General features: G+C 32.2%; 1 protein-coding gene across 2 annotated transcripts in view; it reads left to right on the forward strand.

The window, feature by feature from the left end:
• The window catches only part of LOC143230873 (protein turtle-like), a 270370-nt gene that overhangs the window by 220215 nt on the left and 28948 nt on the right, over positions 1-21207 (forward strand). For both annotated transcript variants that reach the window (XM_076465157.1, XM_076465158.1), the window contains exons 6-9: positions 5410-5694; positions 7150-7265; positions 8494-8647; positions 8993-9104. In XM_076465157.1, the coding sequence (XP_076321272.1) occupies positions 5410-5694; positions 7150-7265; positions 8494-8647; positions 8993-9104 (667 nt within the window). The remainder of the gene's footprint in view (positions 1-5409; positions 5695-7149; positions 7266-8493; positions 8648-8992; positions 9105-21207) is intronic.

Genomic DNA, 21207 nt, shown 5'->3' on the forward strand with positions numbered 1-21207 from the left:
CTCAACTCGTTATCTGGTGGTTGCGGGTTCGAATCTCCGTCACACCAAACATGCTTGCTCTATTAGCTGTGGAGCGTTATAACGCAACGGTCAATTCCACTATTCATTGGTAAAAGAGTGGCCCAAAAGTTGGCGGTGGGTGGTGATGACTAGCTGCCTTTTAACTAGTCTTACGCTGCTAAATTAGGGACGGCTAGCTTAGATAGCCTCGTAGATTAGCGCGAAACATCAAAACAAACAAACAGTTATTTACGTATTTGTACACGTGTACATTACTCTCATATAACAACTGTCTAAACGCGCATTAAAAAATAATGACATCCAAAATAGTTATCATATGAAGTTGAGATTTATTTTAGAAAAAAAAAAATTGAAAACTGAATTCTATGTATCCTAAACTGCAAAGAACCACATTTCTTGCAACTGATTCTTCAGTGTACAAAATTTTTCTTCATCCAGGGTCAAACAGTAACCATATTGTCATGCAATGATAAACGGGTAATCTTAAAATACTATATGCTGGCACTAAAAATGATTAAAACTTTTACAAGTTTATAGAAATATTAATACTCATACGCTACTGATATTCATGCATTGTGTGAGCAATCGAACCCCTGATTTTTGCTTTGTAAATCCGTAGAGAGATCACTCTCCCACACGGAGGAAATTATTTTAGAGACCTTCAATCAAGCATTAGTGTTTTAATGTTCATAATTTAATTAATCAGCTTTGAATGATATGGTTGCACTTCGACAATTAAATGGATAATGTTTTGTTTTCGTGGTTAATAATTATTTATTTGTCAAAACGAAGTTAAGCACAAAGCTACACTATGGGCTATCTGAGATCTGCCCACCACGGATATCGAATCTAGGTTTCTGGTGTTGTAAGTCCTCGGACACAGTACTGTGCCACCATGGGTAGGTTAATAATTCGTTACTTTTGTGAAATAATTTACATAATTAGATTGAAATTTGCCTAATATCTAATTATAGGTAGAAAACACAATGAAAACAATTGAAGTCACGAATTTTTTTATGATAAATAATTCCTATGTTTCTCAAACATAATCAATTCGTAGACTTTTTTTTGACACTGTTATACAAAATAAATTTCTTACCTCTCAGTATTTGCTCTGTAAGGTGTGTATTAGTTTTTAAGGTCTGCACTAATTAACATATTTTTCGAATTCTTTTATACCTTATATTATTAAACTTGCTGGGACAGAGGAACCTCAGCTACGGAAGTCTCATTGTGCGTATGTACGTATAAATCTCATGATACGCCACTGTGTAGGTCTCGAAAAGGTCAACAGCCGTCACACACACTGCAAAGATGCCCGAGTTCAGAACCTTTAAATAGGATGGCTATTGAACGCTGCATTAGTGGTTTGAAGGACTGAGATATTTCACCACAACTATTCCTACTCAAGTCGAGTATGGATAATATGCAAGAGACTACAGGACATGTTAAGATGGAATATCAGCCAAGCTGCTTGAAGTCAAAATTAACACCTTTTCTATTCAAGGAAATTTGAAACAGTTTCTAAACTTGAAAACACCCAGAACAGTAAAGAGTGTTCACTATTGTATTAAAACTTAAAATCATGCTTCTTATTAGCTGTTTATGTACCCTAATTGGTTCTATTGATACAATGAGCACGTAAAGTGAATAATATTGAAAATAACAAAGAAATAAAGAACAAAATTTGCTGTTTGAAAGATTAGCCGACATTAGATCCAATATATTGATTTGTAATTCAGTCGTTCGAGCAATTGGAATAATAATCATGGATCTTTGTTTACATTATTTTCATTTTCTGTTGTTAATTAAAATGTCATTACAGTTTTTAAATTTTCCTTCGTTATGCGTCCTTTATATATATTTAAATCGTTTAATTTTTTCTCAGACATATTCTTTCTATAGCAGCCAGAAAAGCAGAAATAGGATGTTTTGTTCTGTTGGGAAACTTGTTTTTTTAATAGGATGTAAAATTTTACAACTTATTTGAGTTTATTAACGCTACTAATCATTATTTAAGCAATTTTTCGGAAAAATATCAGAATGTTTCTCTCAAAAAAATGTTTATTACTTCCAGCTTCTTTTATTAAGGATGAAATCTGGTTTATTTGTCAAACAGCTGTTTCTTTTTTGATTGTTTTTTTTTCTCCAGTGTCATACCATTATTAGTTACTAATTCAACAAAACTATTAATAAGTCAACTAAAATAGGGAACTACATTAAAGACAACTGATCAACTTAAAGGGACGTTGATAGTGTGTCAAAATATTTGTGATCATATAACACTAAAGAAGTGATATTTCAGTTGATTTACTTGGTTATGCAATGGAAAATCTCATTATGAAGATATTATGAATTTCTCGTCGTATCTATAAATTATGTAACCCTATATACGAACTTACTGTAAATAGAAGTTTATCTTTTAGTCAGGTCATTTGTTTGTTGCACAAACAGTATAAATGTTTTCTAATCATGGAAATACGGTAGAGTACGCTGAACATTTAAATACTATTGACTGAGAGTATGTTGACAAAAATTAATTTGCTTTCAAACTGAAGTATTCATATCCAACTCTCGTTGTAATGGGTAGTTCAAAAAACAGAAGACAGTAAAATATTCTTCTTCCTTCCATAACATTCTACCCATTCAATAAAGATATATGTCGGTTGACTTCCCCACATATTAGCTTTTTACAATAAGCTGAGAGAGAGTTTGAAGTCCCCTGCTGGAACAGCGGTGAAGTTGCGGACTTACAACGTTAAAATGATGGGTTCGATTCACTTCGATGGACACAGGAGATAGCCCGATGTGGCTTTGCTATAAGAAAAACACACACACAGTGATTGAAAATCCCAGTGGTTAATAAAAAACAGCAAATCTTCTATATTTACAATATCTGCATCAAAAAAGAATGTCATAATTTACATCAAGCCTGTCATGGCCAGGTGGTTTATGCACACGGCTCGTAATTTGAGGGTCGCGGGTTCGAATCCCCGTCACACGCAGTATGCTCGCCCTTTCAGACGTGGAGGCGTCATAATGTGACTGTTACTCCCAAAATTCCTTGGTAAAAAGTAGCCCAAGAGTTGGCAGTGGGTGGTGATGACTAGTTTTATTTCATCTAGTCTTAACTGCTAAATTAGGGACGGCTGGCGCACATAGCCCTTGAGTAGCTTTGCGCTAAATTCAAACCAAACCATAATTTACCTCAAACTCTTTATTTATGAATAAACAATTATCTAAAATTACTATTCAATTAATTTAATTTCCAGTTAATTTGAAATATGTACCCTCGATTATCGTTTATAATCTTGCTTCCTATCCTAATTTGCACATAAAAAAGTCTAAGTTGGTTTTTGATAATGTTTCAAAAACGGCATCTGTTTGAACTAATATATAAAACAAACTGTTTATATTGGCAGCTTAAGTGTTCTCATAAACAATCATATTTTGCATAATGTTTCATAAAGAGTAAGTAAATATTTTAAATATTTGCTTGAAAACAGTAGTGCATTGAATTTGTTTTATTTGCTTTGAATTTCAAGCAAAGCTTCACCACGGCTATCTGCGTTAGGCTAATTTAGCAGTGTAAGGCTAGAGGGAAGGCAGCTAGTCATCACCACCAACTCTTGGGCTACTCTTTTACCAACGAATAGTGGGATTGACCGTCACATATAACGCCCCTACGGCTGAAAGGGCGGGGTTGTTTGGTGTGACAGGGATTCAAAACCGCGACCCTCGGATTACGAATCGAGTGCCTTACCACTTGTAGTGCATCGAATCCATTAACCTTCTAAGAACGAGTGATCATATTGTGTTTCCGTTTCTTTGGAGAACATATCCAACACAAGTTTCTTTTTATAAGCATTCCTTGACTATTCTATCAAATGAACATTAAGAAAAAAAAAGATATTGTAAACACATGAAACCGTGTATGTTTTGCAAACTGAAATATATTTCAAAGCGCTTAAATATATTCCTCTCATCATTATTTTATTTTCAAGATGACATTTGAGTAGATTAGCTACAAAACAGTATCTGGGAGACATATAGGAAATCTATTGCTTTTACATTATTGTAATTTCTAGAAACCCATATTTCACTGATACTTAAAATAGAATCTCCTGTTAACCATGTTGAGAAATACGTCAAGGCATTGTATTAAAAACCTTTAGCAAACCCTATTAGAAGTTGTATAGTAGTATTTTCTAAGATCAAATCATCGAAGCCAAATTTCTTCATTCCCTAAACCACCCATAGTGTCATCCAAATGTTAAAAGATAATAAAATGATTAATAATAAGCTATACACGTTTGCTTAATTTCGACTATTTAAATGTTTCTACATTTAGGTATTTCTTTAGTAGTCATCACAAAGTTTAATGCAGTACTATATTGGAAAAAAAATACACCTATAGCATGCTTAGGAGTTACATTTAGGGTATATGGCTGTCCGAAAGCTTTTTTAGAAACTAAATGAACGCTCGATTTTAGGCGCCTCTTGGACTTTGAAGGTTGTGAAGCTTTTTTTTAAAGATGTGTTAATAGCTTCTGCTTGAATCATCTCCAAGACGTAACAAAAAGAAATGTGACTTACGTAAGAGTGAAAACGACTTGCTCACTCAGTTGCAGAAAGGTTTATACCTTAGTTTTATATCTACTTAGGCGTTTAAGTGTAGAATTGTTTATATAGCTACACTTAATTTTTCATGTTATGAACCTATTTTAAGTTTTCTTGTTGATAATGTTCTGTTAAGTGATTATTGTCATATCCACAAATACATTTGTTTCCAAGGCAAAAGTTATTTACGCTTTTTATTTTCAAAAACAGTTTAGAATTCACAACCAAGTAAATTTAAATTTGTACATCTATGATATTTTTCTTTAATCTATAATCAAATAAGCGTATTGATTCACAATTCTATGAACATATTAAAATAGATGTTGTTAGCAGTGTATATGTAACAAAATTTAATGATATAACCTATAATAATGTTAATATTCGTCCTTCTATAACAGTTAAGAATTTTCATACTTTACAGATTCTGTGTCCAGAATTGTAAGGAATTATTTGGTGTCAAGTGTGGTAATCCCTTTGTAAATAGTTCTTTTAGCAATTTCTCAATTTCACAAGTTAATGTAATATATATATCGTTGCATATCACAGATTTTAGTCTATTAGTTAAATGCAAATATTTTCCCTGTTCACCTTGTATAACATCTTAACCGTGTTTCAGTATCTCGTCATATGTTTGTATGTAACACGTTTGTTTATCCTGTAGACCCAATAGTGGTTACTTATTCCACAACTATCTGATATATTTATTTAATGTTCATTGTTATATTTTTGCTTGTCATATTTATATGTAACATTTTATGGATCACACAGATCCAGCAAGGGTTACCTATTCCCCAACTATCCAGTATCTTCCTCTGGGGTTATCCGGAATCATCCGTTGCTATGTTCAATCAAATCCCCCATTTACACATATTAAATGGAACAAGGACGATCGACCTTTTGATCCAAAAGCTCACTATGGAGTAACTAATCTAAATAATGGCTCTCTACAGATCCAGAGAGTGACCCACGAACACCAGGGTTGGTATGTCTGTACTCCATATAATGTATACGGTACTGCGGGCCATTCAAATAAGATGGAAGTATTAGTACGAGGTAGGCAGATATAATTTTAATCTTTTAACAGTCTCTAGCTTTGTTTTTCTATCTCAGCATCTGCATTATAGTTTCTATGGATTATTGAATCATAATACTTGTATTTTATATATTTTTATGACATGAAATTTTTTGTTGATGTATTTTAGTACCCAACAATAAAAACAAAAAGGCTCCCCAAGATAATTATTTAATACAGTACTTGACGTTACAAGTGGTTACTAATCTAGTTTAAAAAAGGGGAAAGAGAAAGAAATTTCGTTCTCTGACAGGTACATTTGTGTCATCAACACATTAATGACTCGATATTATAACATAATTTATCACACGCTATTATTGTGAAAGATAATTATTCTATTATCTGCACATATTTAAATATGTGTTATTAGAATTAAGAAACTTCAATAAGGTCCTTTTATTGCCATATGAATGTCCAAATACTGAACTTAAACTGGAGCATGTGTCTTGTGTATCAAGTACTTCTAAAACAAGCGTTTCCTATATCGAACTAACTCAAATTATAACATTTTCCTAATTAAATTTTGTACTGCACTTTATAAACGTATTTATTATGTTTTCACTATAATAAATGTCCATATTTTAAGCACCCTTTCTGAATTTTATTCATCAAATTTTATGTTCCGTTATTGAAATAATGCAACTGAAAACTATTACTTGTTTGCTTGTCTAAATTTATATTCTAGTATTTTCTTCAGTATTTCTAGTATTAACTCTTTTTTAAAGTGGGGATAATGTTTTTATTTGATTTCTTCAAGGATATTACGAATATTATTTCTAGTATTTCTGTTCTAGATCATTAATGTACATTAATAAGAGAGAAATTGCAATGTTTTAATTATGTTTAGAAATTTTTAAGATTGTAAAGTTTTATTTCAATATGTGCTTTTATTGTTTTAAACATTTAAAATTATTTCAAATTTTTTAGTATTTCTATATCTCATATGGAGAAGCAAATTACGAAAAAAAATACAAATTTTGGAAAGCAGATTATGTTTTGTTTTTATATTTTTTATTTTAAATCATTCAGGAAATAAATTAAAACAAACAAAATATGAGTCCACTCATGCAGGAAAAAAAAAGTTAATTAACTAGATTTGGAAAAAAATTAATAATTTATGAACAATTTCAGTTAATTCTCTTCCATAAGTCTTGAAAAAATATTTCGTTATAGATCAAGGAATATTCTTGTTTTGTCGTTTTTATTTTTATTGAAATTGACATCAGTGAATAAGAAATAGGGTTTTCTTTTATTGCTGGGATCAGACCAGCAAGTTTGTTCCGTATTCATAACTCTAAAATAAAATAATGATCAGTGTTTGTCTTTAATCCTGAAGAAATAATAATGATTCATTCTCATAATTTTTCCTCTTCTTTTTTTTCCTGTCTAATAAATATGTAAAATATGTGATGTCGATATTTTTTCTGATGTATAAGAACCCCCTGTGTTCACGGTAAAACCTGAAAACGAGTACCAGCGAAGGGTCAACAGTGAAGTGACCATGCCTTGTTATGGTAAAGGACAGCCGAAACCTTCCATAGTTTGGAAGAGGGTTCGTAGTACATATTTGTCTTTCATATTTGTTATAAAAACTAAAATACTATATCTTATATAACTAAACATAGCTGCAAAATAGCAATCCATACAAACGTAATTCAGGTTAAAATAAGTAAATCTTAACATATTGTTTATAATACCATTATTTTTTATAAAGAGGCTAAGTACGTTATATTAAAACTATTTTGGATCCTCACAAACGTCGTACAGTCTATGGAAACATATTCGATCATGCTTTATCTGAAGACTTGTACTTTGAAAACAGCTTTGTGTTGTAAGTTCTAACGGAAAATATTCCACCTTAAGGCTTTCATGTATAAAGCACACCACTCTTTTCTCTGAGCTTTCTACAATCCATCTAGTGTACGAGAACGGTAGTGCTCCAGCGATCACTCAAAGACCCGATCATTCAGAAATCCTTACGCGCTTCATACGGCGACTTGATCGGTATGTCTTTGTATAGAATAATATGAATACACATTTCATTATCCATCTGTTTTAGATATAAAAAGGTTGAACTAGTATGTCATAGAAGAAACTTGTACAAATGTTATTTGTGCCACTTTTCCAGATGGAGATCCTTCATGGGTGATACATACTGTTGCTTGTGACATTTGGGTAGCTATTTGCTATTTAAATTTACCACCCTTCATAAATCTTCACCTGTTAAAAGACGTACATTTTACTTATCACAGCTTTGGTGCGACTTGTTGCAGGTCTCATTTTTTATGGTCCTGATACTCTAAGTTTTGACCTATAAAAGTTTGTTTTAATTTTCAGTGAGAACAAAAATATCTACGTCTTGAAAATTATAAATCTTCAATCTGAACATGTCTTTATATTTGAATTATTTTAATATTTTAGAGTCGGAAAGGGCTGTTAAGTACAATTTCCATAAACAATAAATTTTCTGTGGCATTATACTACTTACAAAATGTCAAATACTTTCAAATGTAGTTCTAACATATTCCGTTTTACTAAGACTTTGTATTTTTTGTGTTTTTTATATGACTTGTTTATTTGCATAGTAGAGTCATTTTTCAGTAACTTTTAAAAATCTGTAAATCATAGCCATATACTGAACAATCTCATTAAGTGAAAATAATTTATAATGAAAGGTTTATTCAACACTTAGTAATATTTCATAAAGGCACAGAACATTCGTAATCCATTTCTATCCGTTTGCTTTTTTGAGATTCTCTCAGGGAATTATTGTTGTATAGGCGAACAGTAAGAAGCTCTCGCGAGACCGTAGCACTCAGCGTAACGGAAATCTGACTATACGAACGTTAAAGAAGGAGGACCACGGGCGTTACGAATGTGTTCTTCAGAATGACATTGCTACACTTGTTACAAGTACTTTACTTACTGTTCAAGGTAAATCCAAATATCCTGATAGTTAAGTTTTAAATCAACTTGATTTTTTATCAAGAAAAAAAATTTTCATTACCCATAAATAATTGTAATTCTATTTCTTATGTACTGAAATTAAAGGGAGTTTAACATTTCTTTCTATACAGTTTCTTACGTATATGTTATTATTTTTATCTCAGATACGCAATATTTGGAAAATTAACATGATTTCCTAGAATCATTTAAATATAAGTAAAAATATTACGAAAATATTTGGTTGTTTTTTATGTTAATTTTGAAAACATCTTAGAACTTGTGATTTTCAAGTAAAATTGTTTTTAACTGAATGGTTTTCTTCTTTCTTTTCAGGTACAACACCTCATTCTCCAACAAACGTAACTGTCAGAACAAGTGCCTTTTCGGCTACTTTAAGTTGGCGTCCTGGTTATGATGGGAACTATCCACAGTCTTATGTAATCTGGTCAGTATAAACGTATTTACAGAAATATTTATCTACTCATGATTATAAGGTATTTCCATTTCCAGCTTAAACAAGGCTTAATATGCACATTTTCTCTAGGATAACTACATCTCTAGAGCTATTCAGATGTGACATAGTGTTTATAAGGTCCGGTATAGCCAGATAGTTAGGACGCTTGACTTGTTATTTGAGGGTCACGGGTTCGAATCCCCTTTTCACCAACTAAGCTCCCCTTTTAGTCGTTGGTTGTTATAATGTACGATCAATCCCAACGTTCGTTGATAAAAGATTAGCTCAACAGCTCTCGTATATCTTTGAGCGAAATTCAAAAGAAACGATCATAATATTTACATATATATGTAACTATTTAGATAAGAAAAATTAAAAAGTGTTAAATACAAAAATTGAGATTCAGATATCCAAAACGTAGTTCAATAACCATCCATAATTTTGAATCGATAGACTAAAGGGAAGACTGCTAGTCAACAGTACTGTTTGTCAACTCTTTCATGTTAGAATAGTAGGATGTGACCGCTATCTTCACTACGTGTCCGCGGCACAAATTACAAACAAGACTAGACTGTACTCGGCACTATTCGTATGGTAGCTGTAATAACTGTTTCGTGATCTTAACAATCTCTTTGTAACCATGCTGGAAGAGTATATTGTTTCTAATTCGAAATTATACAGTGAAGTATTTGCACTCTGTTAACCGTGGGGACTGAAATTCTGCACCTTAGTATTATAATTCTTCAAATATGCTGAATGCTGAGGATGATAACATCTTTATGATATGTTTTATTCCTTAATATACTATTATTTATAGAAGACAACAGCCAAATACATCTATAGCAATGTGTTTATGTTATGTAAATGACTTTTTAACTTAGCCTGCTATTCATTTTTTATGTATCTTTAGCAGCAGAAATCAGTGCTAACTGAGCTTGATAGATTCATAGAAATGCATGTTTATGAAACAGTAGTATGAACAAAGGAACTGAAATTCTATTATGTTTTAGGAATATGTGAATACAGTTGAGACATAAGGGAGATTGAAAAGATTTTTCACTAGCTACAGTAAGAGACATTTGAGCATCCTCACTCAAAGGCTAAAGTCATTATCAGATTAAATGCATTTCGTTGTTCGAAAGAGACATTTGTCAAAACAAATTATTCACAACCTTCTCACTTGCAGCATTAATACAAGCTCTGTATCTGCTACTTTGTATAATATCTTTCACACACTGATAACGGGGACCACGTGTTACATAATGTATCATACCAATGTTTTAAAGGAATGCTAAGTTAGACAATTTCTGCGCGTTTGTACACATTATTATGTAAAATTTAGAGATAGTTTATTTTTTAAATAAAATTATTTATTAAAATATATCTACCTTATATATTTTTCAACAGTTTTCCTTTCAATGCGAAAAGATTTAACTACATTTATAATTCAGCTGCTGAAATAAAAACCTAGATTGAAAAAATCTTCATAAAAAAATATGATATTAGCGTATTTAACTACTTTCGAAGCTAGAAATATTTCTATAGAAACAAGAAGCTATCATGTTACATAATAGAACAACATAAAATAAATATTGTATTTTTTATACTAAATCCGGACTCTTGAAATAGAACCCTTAGGAGAAAACGTAATGGTGTATGTTGCGGACGTTTTTGTACATCATGTGCAGGAACAGCAATCATACGTATAGATAAAAAAAGGCAATTGGACCTTAAAGAGAATAAACTACGTTTTGAAAAGAAATGAAACAATTCTGAGTAGATTAAGGTACAATTTTGTGTTACACGAATCGCAAAACAAGAAAATCTCCCGTTATCGCTAGGTATATATTATTTCTTCACGGAAGTTGATATGAAGAAAAATCTCTCTTTTTAAAAGTTTTTTGTCGTCTTTTATGTGATAAAGCATCTCGACCAAAACAAACAGTATAGCGTGAAGAGTTGATTTCAACTTTATTTTACAGAAATAACTAAGTTAATTTCGCTTTAGTGACACAGGTAATTCAGTTAGTTTTTGTTCACTTCCATATCTGACTTTTCAGACGTGCAATATTTTAAACTAATTATTACCAGCTACTTCTGATGGCAGTATATATCTTTATATTGTGTGTTTTATATATGAAAAGTATTTGTTAGAAGTTTTGAACTCCTCAATTAACTTTTGGAAAATGAAAAGAAATATCTTCTTTTTTTGTTTTTTTTTAATTTCGCACAAAGCTACTCGAGGGCTATCTATGCTAGCCATTCCTAATTTAGCAGTATAAGACTAGAGGGAAGGCCGCTAGTCATCACCACCCACCGCCAACTCTTGGGCTACTATTTTACCAACGAATAGTGGGATTAACAGTCACATTATAACGCCCCCACGGCTGAAAGGGCGAGCATGTTTGGCGCGACGGGGATGCGAACTCGCGATCCTCAGATTATGAGTCGCACGCCTTAACACGCTTGGCCATGCCGGGCCAAGGAATATCTTACCTTTCTGCTGGTATCCATGTAATCTTCTATTAGTAAGACAAAGAGATTTGTTATTTTTCTAGGAATCTTTAAAGCTACACGAGTGATAATTCATATTATTCTAGATAAGTGATTATTTTCAAGCTTTTACCATCAACCTAGTATCCGTTAACCAGAAATCGATTGTTGTCGCAATTTCTCCAGTAAGCTGACTCCTTACGACACCTATGTTGAAGTTATTTATTATCGATACGCACACCGATTTTAACCAGTCTCTCTTGCAGTTGGTTTAGTGATATATAAACTAAAAGTACAGATGCATACTGTTTTTAATATATCACAAAACTTTAAATTTACCTTAACTAAGATTTAACAGTCTCAACGGCTTTACAAGTGCGCTTATTATTTCTTTTGAAGGCATCATTCTTTATTTAACAATAGATACTGTAAAATATTTAGTTATTGATAAAATCTTCTAAGTAAATTTAAATTAGTAGTATCTAGTGCCGTCGAGGCCTTTCGTACAAATCCAGAGCTTTTTAGGCCAGGTAGTATATAACAGACATATTAGTAGTTGAGGCGTTATTTATGTTATTAAACTGCCTGAGCAAGTTTTTCAATGGAAATTGAATGACATTAATAAAATGTAATTTTTTGAACAATTTTACTAAAGTAATTAGTAAATCAGAATTAATCATTATTAACACTCCATTTATCTTAAAACCGTATATTATGAATTATTTTCTTATTATATTAACTTACTCATTATCAGAAGGACTGACAAACTAGGCAAGGTTAAATGAGAAAGATGGAGTAATTTGATCAATAAGATGTATTTTTTATGTGTCACCAGAGGCGTTTCACAAATATTAATTTACCCTGTAAACGTTATTTCTGCAATGTCAAAATTTCATTTTATTCTATGTCAAAAACAAACTGTTTATTTGCCGCAAGGAATACACTTTATCAAGAATGAAGACGTCGCATTTGGAACTTATATATTGTTTAATTAAATGCTAGATAAACAGATTGTTAGAAGATTAATTAAGGTTAAACTACACTACCTTTTGGCTAGTATTTCAGTCATCATTGACCAGATATAACAAGTAGGGCAGTGTTTAATGAGTGTGTTTATGACGGACAAAATAAGTATCTGCTAACACCCTTACAAAGTAACATAATACATAATATTTATCGTATCATTTTCAGGCCTTCCTTATTTTGCGGTAATGATTTAATAGTCAAGTTTTATCTTATTCCTGCAGATTTGATGAATCAGCTAATCACGAATACAGAAAAAAATCATGTCTTGACACATGACATCTGCAAACATTCGCTAATGTATATATGCTTTGCAGAATATCTGTATAATCAATTAAAATAATTCTAAGTTTTCTACACTACACACTCTAAATATAAAGTAAAATAAAAAACCAGAAACTATTCCTGTGGTGGGCACGTTGCAGAGAACCTTTGTGTAGCCTCTTTCTTAGTAACAAAAGAAATAAAATTATTATTATTAATAAATAGCTATGTAGTCTTTGATTTTCAACTGAATATACTTACGATATTATTGAATAAAGAGTTGCAAGAGGTGGCTTTTTAAAGACAAACTATGCTCAGTCAGATTTTATTTTCGTGATTGCGGTCAAGAATGACGATAATGTTGTTTATGATTTTCCAACATCAATAATTTAGATAAGGTATTTTCTTTATTCATGTTTGATGTTTCCGTTCTAAGTCTTTTATTATGCTTTGTTTTTGATGTACTACACTACAAAACAAATTGTTCTTTAAAGAAAGTTTCGATCTTATGTATTACATTTTAACGCATGTTAAAATCGAATATAAACATTTTTTTTAGAGTATGGAACTTTGAAACAAAAATTTATCTCTCTGATTTTTCAAAACAAGAATTAAATAATATCGAACATATACGTTATTTGTGTATTTCGTAGGCCAACTGAATTGACCGAATATTTATCTAAAGAACTATAATACGTATCAAAGAAATAAGAATAGATCAGGAAAGAAAACACAAATGGTGTATTGGTAATCGAAACGGATATGAGATTGTTATAGGTGAATGTTATAGTTACCTATTGATACATATAGACCCTAATGATATAGTACAAAGAGAAGAAAGGCTATTCTACCCAATTTCAACAATGGACAGCCCTATTTTCATACTGTATTATATACTATATACCACGCACAGTCATGTGAAAAAAATTAGAACACCCTATGAAAGCCTGTGTATTTTTGTAACATATTTGGATATATATATATTTACTCTCAATTTTAACAATACTGAGAGATTATAGGAATATAATTAAACAATTAAAACTGAAGAAAAGGCTTTTCAAGATCTTCTGTAAAATGTAATTCTACACAAATGCATATTCTAACTGAGGAAAAAGTTAGGACACACTACCCCCTAATAGCTAGTGTTACCCCCTTTGGCTGAAATAACTGCAGTCTCTGATTTCGGTCTGAAGAAAGTTTACCCCACTCCTCAGTGCAAAATTATGTCAGCTGTGAGATGTTTGATGGGTTTCTTGCATGTACAGCCCGTTTCAAGTCATCCCACAGCATCTCAATGGGATTAAGTTTTGGGCTTTAATTCGGCCATTCCAGGACTCTCCATTTCTTAGTTTCAGCCAGTCCTTGGTGGATTTACTAGTATGTTTTGGGTCATTGTTGTGTTGCAGGGTCCAGTTCCGCTTCAGCTTTAATTTTCTTACAGATGGACTGACATGTTCCTCAAGCACCCTCTGATACACGGTAGAATTCATCGTGGATTCTATGATTGTGAGCTGTCCAGGTCCTGCTGCAGCAAAGCAGCCCCAAGCCATGACACTTCCACCTCCATGCTTTACAGTTGGTATGAGGTTCTTTTCCTGGAATGCTGTATTTGGTTTACGCCAAACATGTCCTCTGTTCTGGTGTCCAAATAATTTAATTTTGCACTCATCTGTCCAAAGAACATTATTACAGAAGTCCTGGTCTTTGTCTACATTCTCTCTGGCAAACTTCAGCCTGGCCTTGATGTTTCTCTTAGAGAGCAAAGGTTTCCTCCTTGCACATCTCCCATGCAAGTTAAACTTGTGTAGTCTCTTTCTGATTGTAGAGGCATGCACTTTCACATCAATAGTAGCCAGAGCCTGCTGTAGGTCCCGTGGGCACTTTTTAGGATTTTTGGAGACCTCTTTTAGCATCTTGCGGTCTGCTCTCGGGATGAATTTGCTTGTACGACTAGACCTGAGCAATAACAGCTCAGCCACGAAGCGGTAGGCCACACAAGCTCACAGAACGGAACTCTCCGGGTACTAAAACGAGTGGCGCGTAAAAATCGTCTGTCCACACTTGCAACACTCACTACCAAGTTCTAAACTGCCTCTGGAAGCAACGTCAGCACAAAAATCTTTCATTGGGAGCTTCATGAAATGGGTTTATATGGCCGAGCAGCTGCACACAAGCCTAAGATCACCATGCATAATGCAAAGCGTCGGCCAGAGTGGCGTAAAACACACTACCATTGGGCTCTTTAACAGTGAAAACGCGTTCTATAGAGTGATAAATTACGCTTCACTGTCCAGCAATCTGACGGAGGAATCTGGATTTGGCAGATGCCAGGAGAATGCTACCTGCCTGAATGTATAGTGAAGTTTGGTGGAGGAAAAATAATGGTCTGGGACTGTTTTTCATGGGTTAGGCTAGGCTCTTTAGTTCCAGTAAAGGGAAATCATAATGCTACAGCATACATTGACATTTTAGAGAATTGTGTGCTTCAAACTTTGTGGCAATAGTTGGGAAAGGCCCTTTCTTGTTTTAGCATGATAATGCCCCCGTGCACAAAACGAGGTCTATAAAGCATGGCTTGCCGAGCTTGGCGTGGAAGAACTTGACTGGCCTGCACAGACTCCTGACCACAACCCCATCGAACACTTTTGGGATCAATTGGAACGCCTTCCCAGAAGAGTGGAGACTTTTATAGCAACAAAGAAAGGATTAATGTCATATTAATGCCCATGACTTTAGAATGAGATGTTCAACAAGTACATATGGGTATGATGATTGGATGTCCACATACTTTTGACCATGTAGTGTACATATGTATATATATATAAAGGACAACTTTGAAGTCTATTTAGACGCAAATTATTCAGAAATGAAATAGTTTAGGAAAACATATTACTTGTATGGAATGAGGTACTATGGGCCTGCTCTGTGATATTATCAGTGAAGTCATGAGGTTTTCTTTAAGGTCATTTTATCAATATCCGTCATACTAATAAAATGTTAACGGCAAGAATGTAGACCGTAACAAAAGAAACATTACCAGAATAACTGTTCAAGTTCACCTCTTGTAGTTATAACTGTACCCCTTCCATGCATCTGGTGCTGTTTCATAAAAGATCGAAACCAGACCGTACATAAAGTTAAGTTTGGGGTTGTAGTATTGTGTTTTGCATAAGTAGATCATCCCACTTATAAAGGATCTAAAGGATAAAAAAGTATTAAAATAAAACCCTTTTCATAAAGTAACACAAAACACTATGCTGCAACTACTTCTATTTAATTAACGGCACAGTTGAAGAACAGTTAATAAAAGATAATAAAAGAAAGAATATAAGTTAACGGCTGCGTACTACAGATACATTTACATATAGACACTATGCAACTATAAATCAAGATCATAATTAACAATGAAACTACCATATTAGCATCTTTCACCTTTATTAGTACTTTGAACACAACTGTTGGTTATTTGCATCATTTTGTATTTCTATTACAATGTTTAACTCTTCTCTATTCATGGTCATAGCTGTTGCCGTTGCACAACGATTTTAGTAGATTTTCGTCTACTAATTTTCATTCCTTATTGTGTTCACGCCTCCCGTTTTTGTTTGTGGTTTATAGTGCACAGTAATAAAACTTTTGAAGACAAGACCTCTGCATTTGAATCAAAAGTACCTCATTGATATTTTCTTAGGAAACACCCACAATATCTCATTCCATATAATTAATAATTAATTTCCTATACTTCTTCAGTTTTGAAGTACTTAATTGTCACTACGTATGAGTCATCCAGTACATAGTATATTACTACAAAATAACTATCAAAGTACCACGTATTTATTATTATACTACAAAGTGAACTGAAAATGCCTTTTCATCTTTTAGTACAAGAGAGTCAAAAACAAATCTTAACATTTACCTGTACGTAGTCTCGAACGTGTTGTTAAAACCATATTTAAACAGTATTTTTAAAGAAATTTCCTAGTTAGTCCTCACCATATGTACAAATGAAGTAGATTTCCTTTACATTTACGTGTTTTCTCGAAACTTTGAACTACATAACATTCTTTTACATGTTTATATTACCGTTGGTATAAGGATCCTCGTATTTCTCATACATATAAATATTCATTGAAATCAAATTAAATTAAGAAACAAGTATGCTAAGAAATTTCAAAATAATTTCATTACTCAGGATTGCAACATGTGCAAATGTATCAACAGAAGCTGTCTAAGCCTTATTAAATGTATTAACTTAATTACAACAGAATAATTCGAGTAATTCAATATTTAATGCAGTTTTGAATATAGCTGAGAACTGAGGAGTGACAGTAAGTAAACTACGAGGTTTGCAATTTAGTTTAATGTGTGTTTTATTTTCTCCACTCCACGTGCCAGTTTACGTATAAGAAAATAGTCCGAAACTTTAAGTGAAAGCAAGCATGTCAGACTATTACAACACATATGTCACGAATTTCAGTAAAACAAATAACATTCAAAAACTAGCTATCCAAATTTGTGTTACGTACAATATCTTTCTGTCATATGTATATGTGGATTTTTTAACTTGATTAATTGCTTGTAAATTAGATTATTTGAGTGTAAAAACTTAAGTGTAGTTTCTGGTTTGTTGGAACTTTTATTTATGTATCATTACGCGATTTTGAGTTACGTAAATCGCAAGATCTAGGAATTAGAAGAATGTTAAGGAGTGTCTTTTTTGTTGCATTAAAATATTCTAGAAGAATGTTAAGGAGTGTCTTTTTTGTTAGATTAAAACATTCTAGAAGGATGTTAAGAAGTGTTAGATTAAAACATTCTAGAAGGATGTTAAGAAGTGTTAGATTAAAACATTCTAGAAGGATGTTAAGGAGTGTTAGATTAAAACATTCTAGAAGGATGTTAAGGAGTGTTAGATTAAAACATTCTAGAAGGATGTTAAGGAGTGTTAGATTAAAACATTCTAGAAGGTTGTTAAGGAGTGTTAGATTAAAACATTCTAGAAGGATGTTAAGGAGTGTTAGATTAAAACATTCTAGAAGGATGTTAAGGAGTGTTAGATTAAAACATTTTAGAAGGATGTTAAGGAGTGTTAGATTAAAACATTCTAGAAGGTTGTTAAGGAGTGTTAGATTAAAACATTCTAGAAGGATGTTAAGAAGTGTTAGATTAAAACATTCTAGAAGGATGTTAAGTGTTAGATTAAAACATTCTAGAAGTGTTAGATTAAAACATTCTAGAAGGATGTTAAGGAGTGTTAGATTAAAACATTCTAGAAGGATGTTAAGGAGTGTTAGATTAAAACATTCTAGAAGGATGTTAAGGAGTGTTATATTAAAACATTCTAGAAGGATGTTAAGGAGTGTTAGATTAAAACATTCTAGAAGGATGTTAAGGAGTGTTAGATTAAAACATTCTAGAAGGATGTTAAGGAGTGTTAGAGTGTTTAAAACATTCTAGAAGAATGTTAGGAGGAGTGTTAGATTAAAACATTCTAGAAGGATGTTAAGGAGTGTTAGATTAAAACATTCTAGAAGGATGTTAAGGAGTGTTAGATTAAAACATTCTAGAAGGAGTGTTAAAACATTCTAGAAGTGTTAGATTAAAACATTCTAGAAGGATGTTAAGAAGTGTTAGATTAAAACATTCTAGAAGGATGTTAAGAAGTGTTAGATTAAAACATTCTAGAAGGATGTTAAGGAGTGTTAGATTAAAACATTCAGTGCGACTGTTGTGTCATCGGCCGTACTTGTTATCTAACAATGCAAATGAATAAATAAACCGTCCTCTTTTAATAGATGGGCTCAAGATTAGTATGCTGGACTTCCTATCCGAGATTCGAACCCCATTCACTCCGCACAAAAATTGCATTCTGCTCTTTGTGGCCTCCGGTGCAATATAAGAGTGATGGTGCAATTTTATTATTTATTAGAGTAGACCACGAGATGGCAGTTGGTGGTGTTGATCAGCTATCATTTCTCTAGTCTATCACTATCTATTACAAATAGCCTTCAAGCATCCAACCAAACAATATTTAGTGGGCTATGTTACAAGAATCTGCTAAATTTTATTTTCTGGTTGGGAATATTATATTATAAAAATTTAACATTTTACTCTCTCTTTTCATAAGCTTTGTTACAACATATAATATTTTACTTCTTGTTTGACAGATTGTTGTAATATACAAGTAGTAGTTTACTTTCAGTTTTAAAAGATTACGTTGCAAAATATGGAACTGTATTCATCCTGCTTAGACATTTATGTTACAGCAACATGTAACAGTGTTTTAAACACTATTAGGAAACACTTTGAAAAACACTGTTTTGAAACACCTTGTTAAAGATACTTGTAACAGTTTATTTTCTGTTTGGAAAGGCTGTGTTACAATAAAATATAACATCTTACTTTCTGTTCTAAAAATCACTAAAACGTTTTGCAACAAAAGCAGTTTTGCGTCTTTTTAAACATTACTTTATTTGTCTAAAATATTGTTTAAAAATAGTTGAGAAGTTTGAAGCAGTTTGGTGTTGATTCTAAATTACAACAAATTAATTTTGATTCAAAGCTGAAATGTTGTCTGAATATTGATATTTGCTATATTAAAAATTACCAATAGATGCTAATTTACCAAAACAACTTATTTGTTATTTCAGTTCAAAAGCTAGTTAACTGTCTAGATCAGAAGTAAAAAAGTAAATTCTAAGTTCATGTATCTATATTAAAAAAACTGTCAAGAAGTTAACAGTTATAAAGGTATACTAAAGATTACAAAATTTATAATGCTTAGATAACACCGAATTATTAGTTCTTTACTGTCTTTCTCTCTTAAAAATGTCTTCGGCCGTAATCCCAATACATTATAAGGTTCTTCCAACTAAACCAACATTGGAAAATAGCTTTCATAAATATAAAGGTTAACCTGAAAAATAAACAAATCATTTAAATTTCAACCATTACTGCCAATAATTTTAAAGAAAGTACTTAACTATATATATATATATGAATATCTTCACTCAATGTATTGATACCTCAAGCCTGGATATATTTATAAACAATTATAAGTGCTTATATAGTGGCTTATATAGTTTATAAAATTATAAAAATAAGCATACCATTCAAATTATTCACACTTGGACTTATTCGTCCATGACAGCCTTTTCCAATCATCAACAGTCCTGTTTTTGTACTTTGTATCAAATTTCAGTCTCTTGAGAATATTTGAAGATCTAAATAAAAGCTTTACACTGTTACACGACTAAGTATTTCATTCTCGTTCAATCTACTTGATACCGTAGGTCTGTCTGGACACTTTTCTTTTACTTCGTACATAGTTGTTTATCTCACGCTTGAGATCAGTGGCTGTCTTCCTTCTGTCCCGAGGGCTGCATAAATAAACATACTTAACATAAGTTCATCGAGTTTAGGTGTTCTGTCTCTTCCTTCCCTATTCCCAAGCTTATCTGTTTCGATATCACGATCTAGGGTGAACTTGACATTGTTGCAGAGTTATTCCAAATCTGCAGCAAATCGTCAGAGAGTCCAACCAGTATCACGTAAAGCTTTTATACAAACTCTTTGCTCTACTGACAAATTTCTTTACCTTTTAGGCCGTGACATGACAACAAATTTTAATATATAATGTTAAACACTGTTTTTATCAAGGTTTATTTGTGAAGTGTTATTAACTTGATTTATTCTTATATATGCCTGTACCACATGAAAGCTTTTTGCATGAGAAAGGTACCATGAACAGTTAGTTATTCCACACTCTAAATATGACCAGTATATTCATTCAGGCAGAATGAATTATTATGACATGCCCTTGGTACAGGTATATGGGAATTCTAAAAAAAATAAGTATTCTTACACTGGCTCATTCAGTTGTGAACATGTACCAGTGAAACATTATCATGGTGTTGAAATTTACATTCTGTAATGACTTGGAAGAATTAACGATATAAAATAGAAGGAATAACAAAATATCCTGTTGTCCTGACACTTTTACACATTACTGTATACATACACACACGCATTTAACTAATATTGTGTAAACGAATAACTTACTTCATTGCACGTTTAATAACACTTTTAAATCGGTCAAAAATCACCGTTACATAATTATAAATAATCTCCACTAAACAGGTTATTGCTTGCCTATTTTGCAAAGATTTTAACTGAGGTTGTTTGTCATACACAAAGTTACCTCAGTTATCAGTTGTAAATATATTAATTTATGCATGCTATGTAACATCTACAAACCTGTTATAGTAAATATTAAAATCTACGACTAATAATGATATTTTTTATAAATCATCCG

The sequence above is a fragment of the Tachypleus tridentatus genome, chromosome 10, assembly GCF_004210375.1.
Source record: "Tachypleus tridentatus isolate NWPU-2018 chromosome 10, ASM421037v1, whole genome shotgun sequence".
In the NCBI taxonomy this organism is placed as follows: Eukaryota; Metazoa; Arthropoda; class Merostomata; order Xiphosura; family Limulidae; genus Tachypleus; species Tachypleus tridentatus.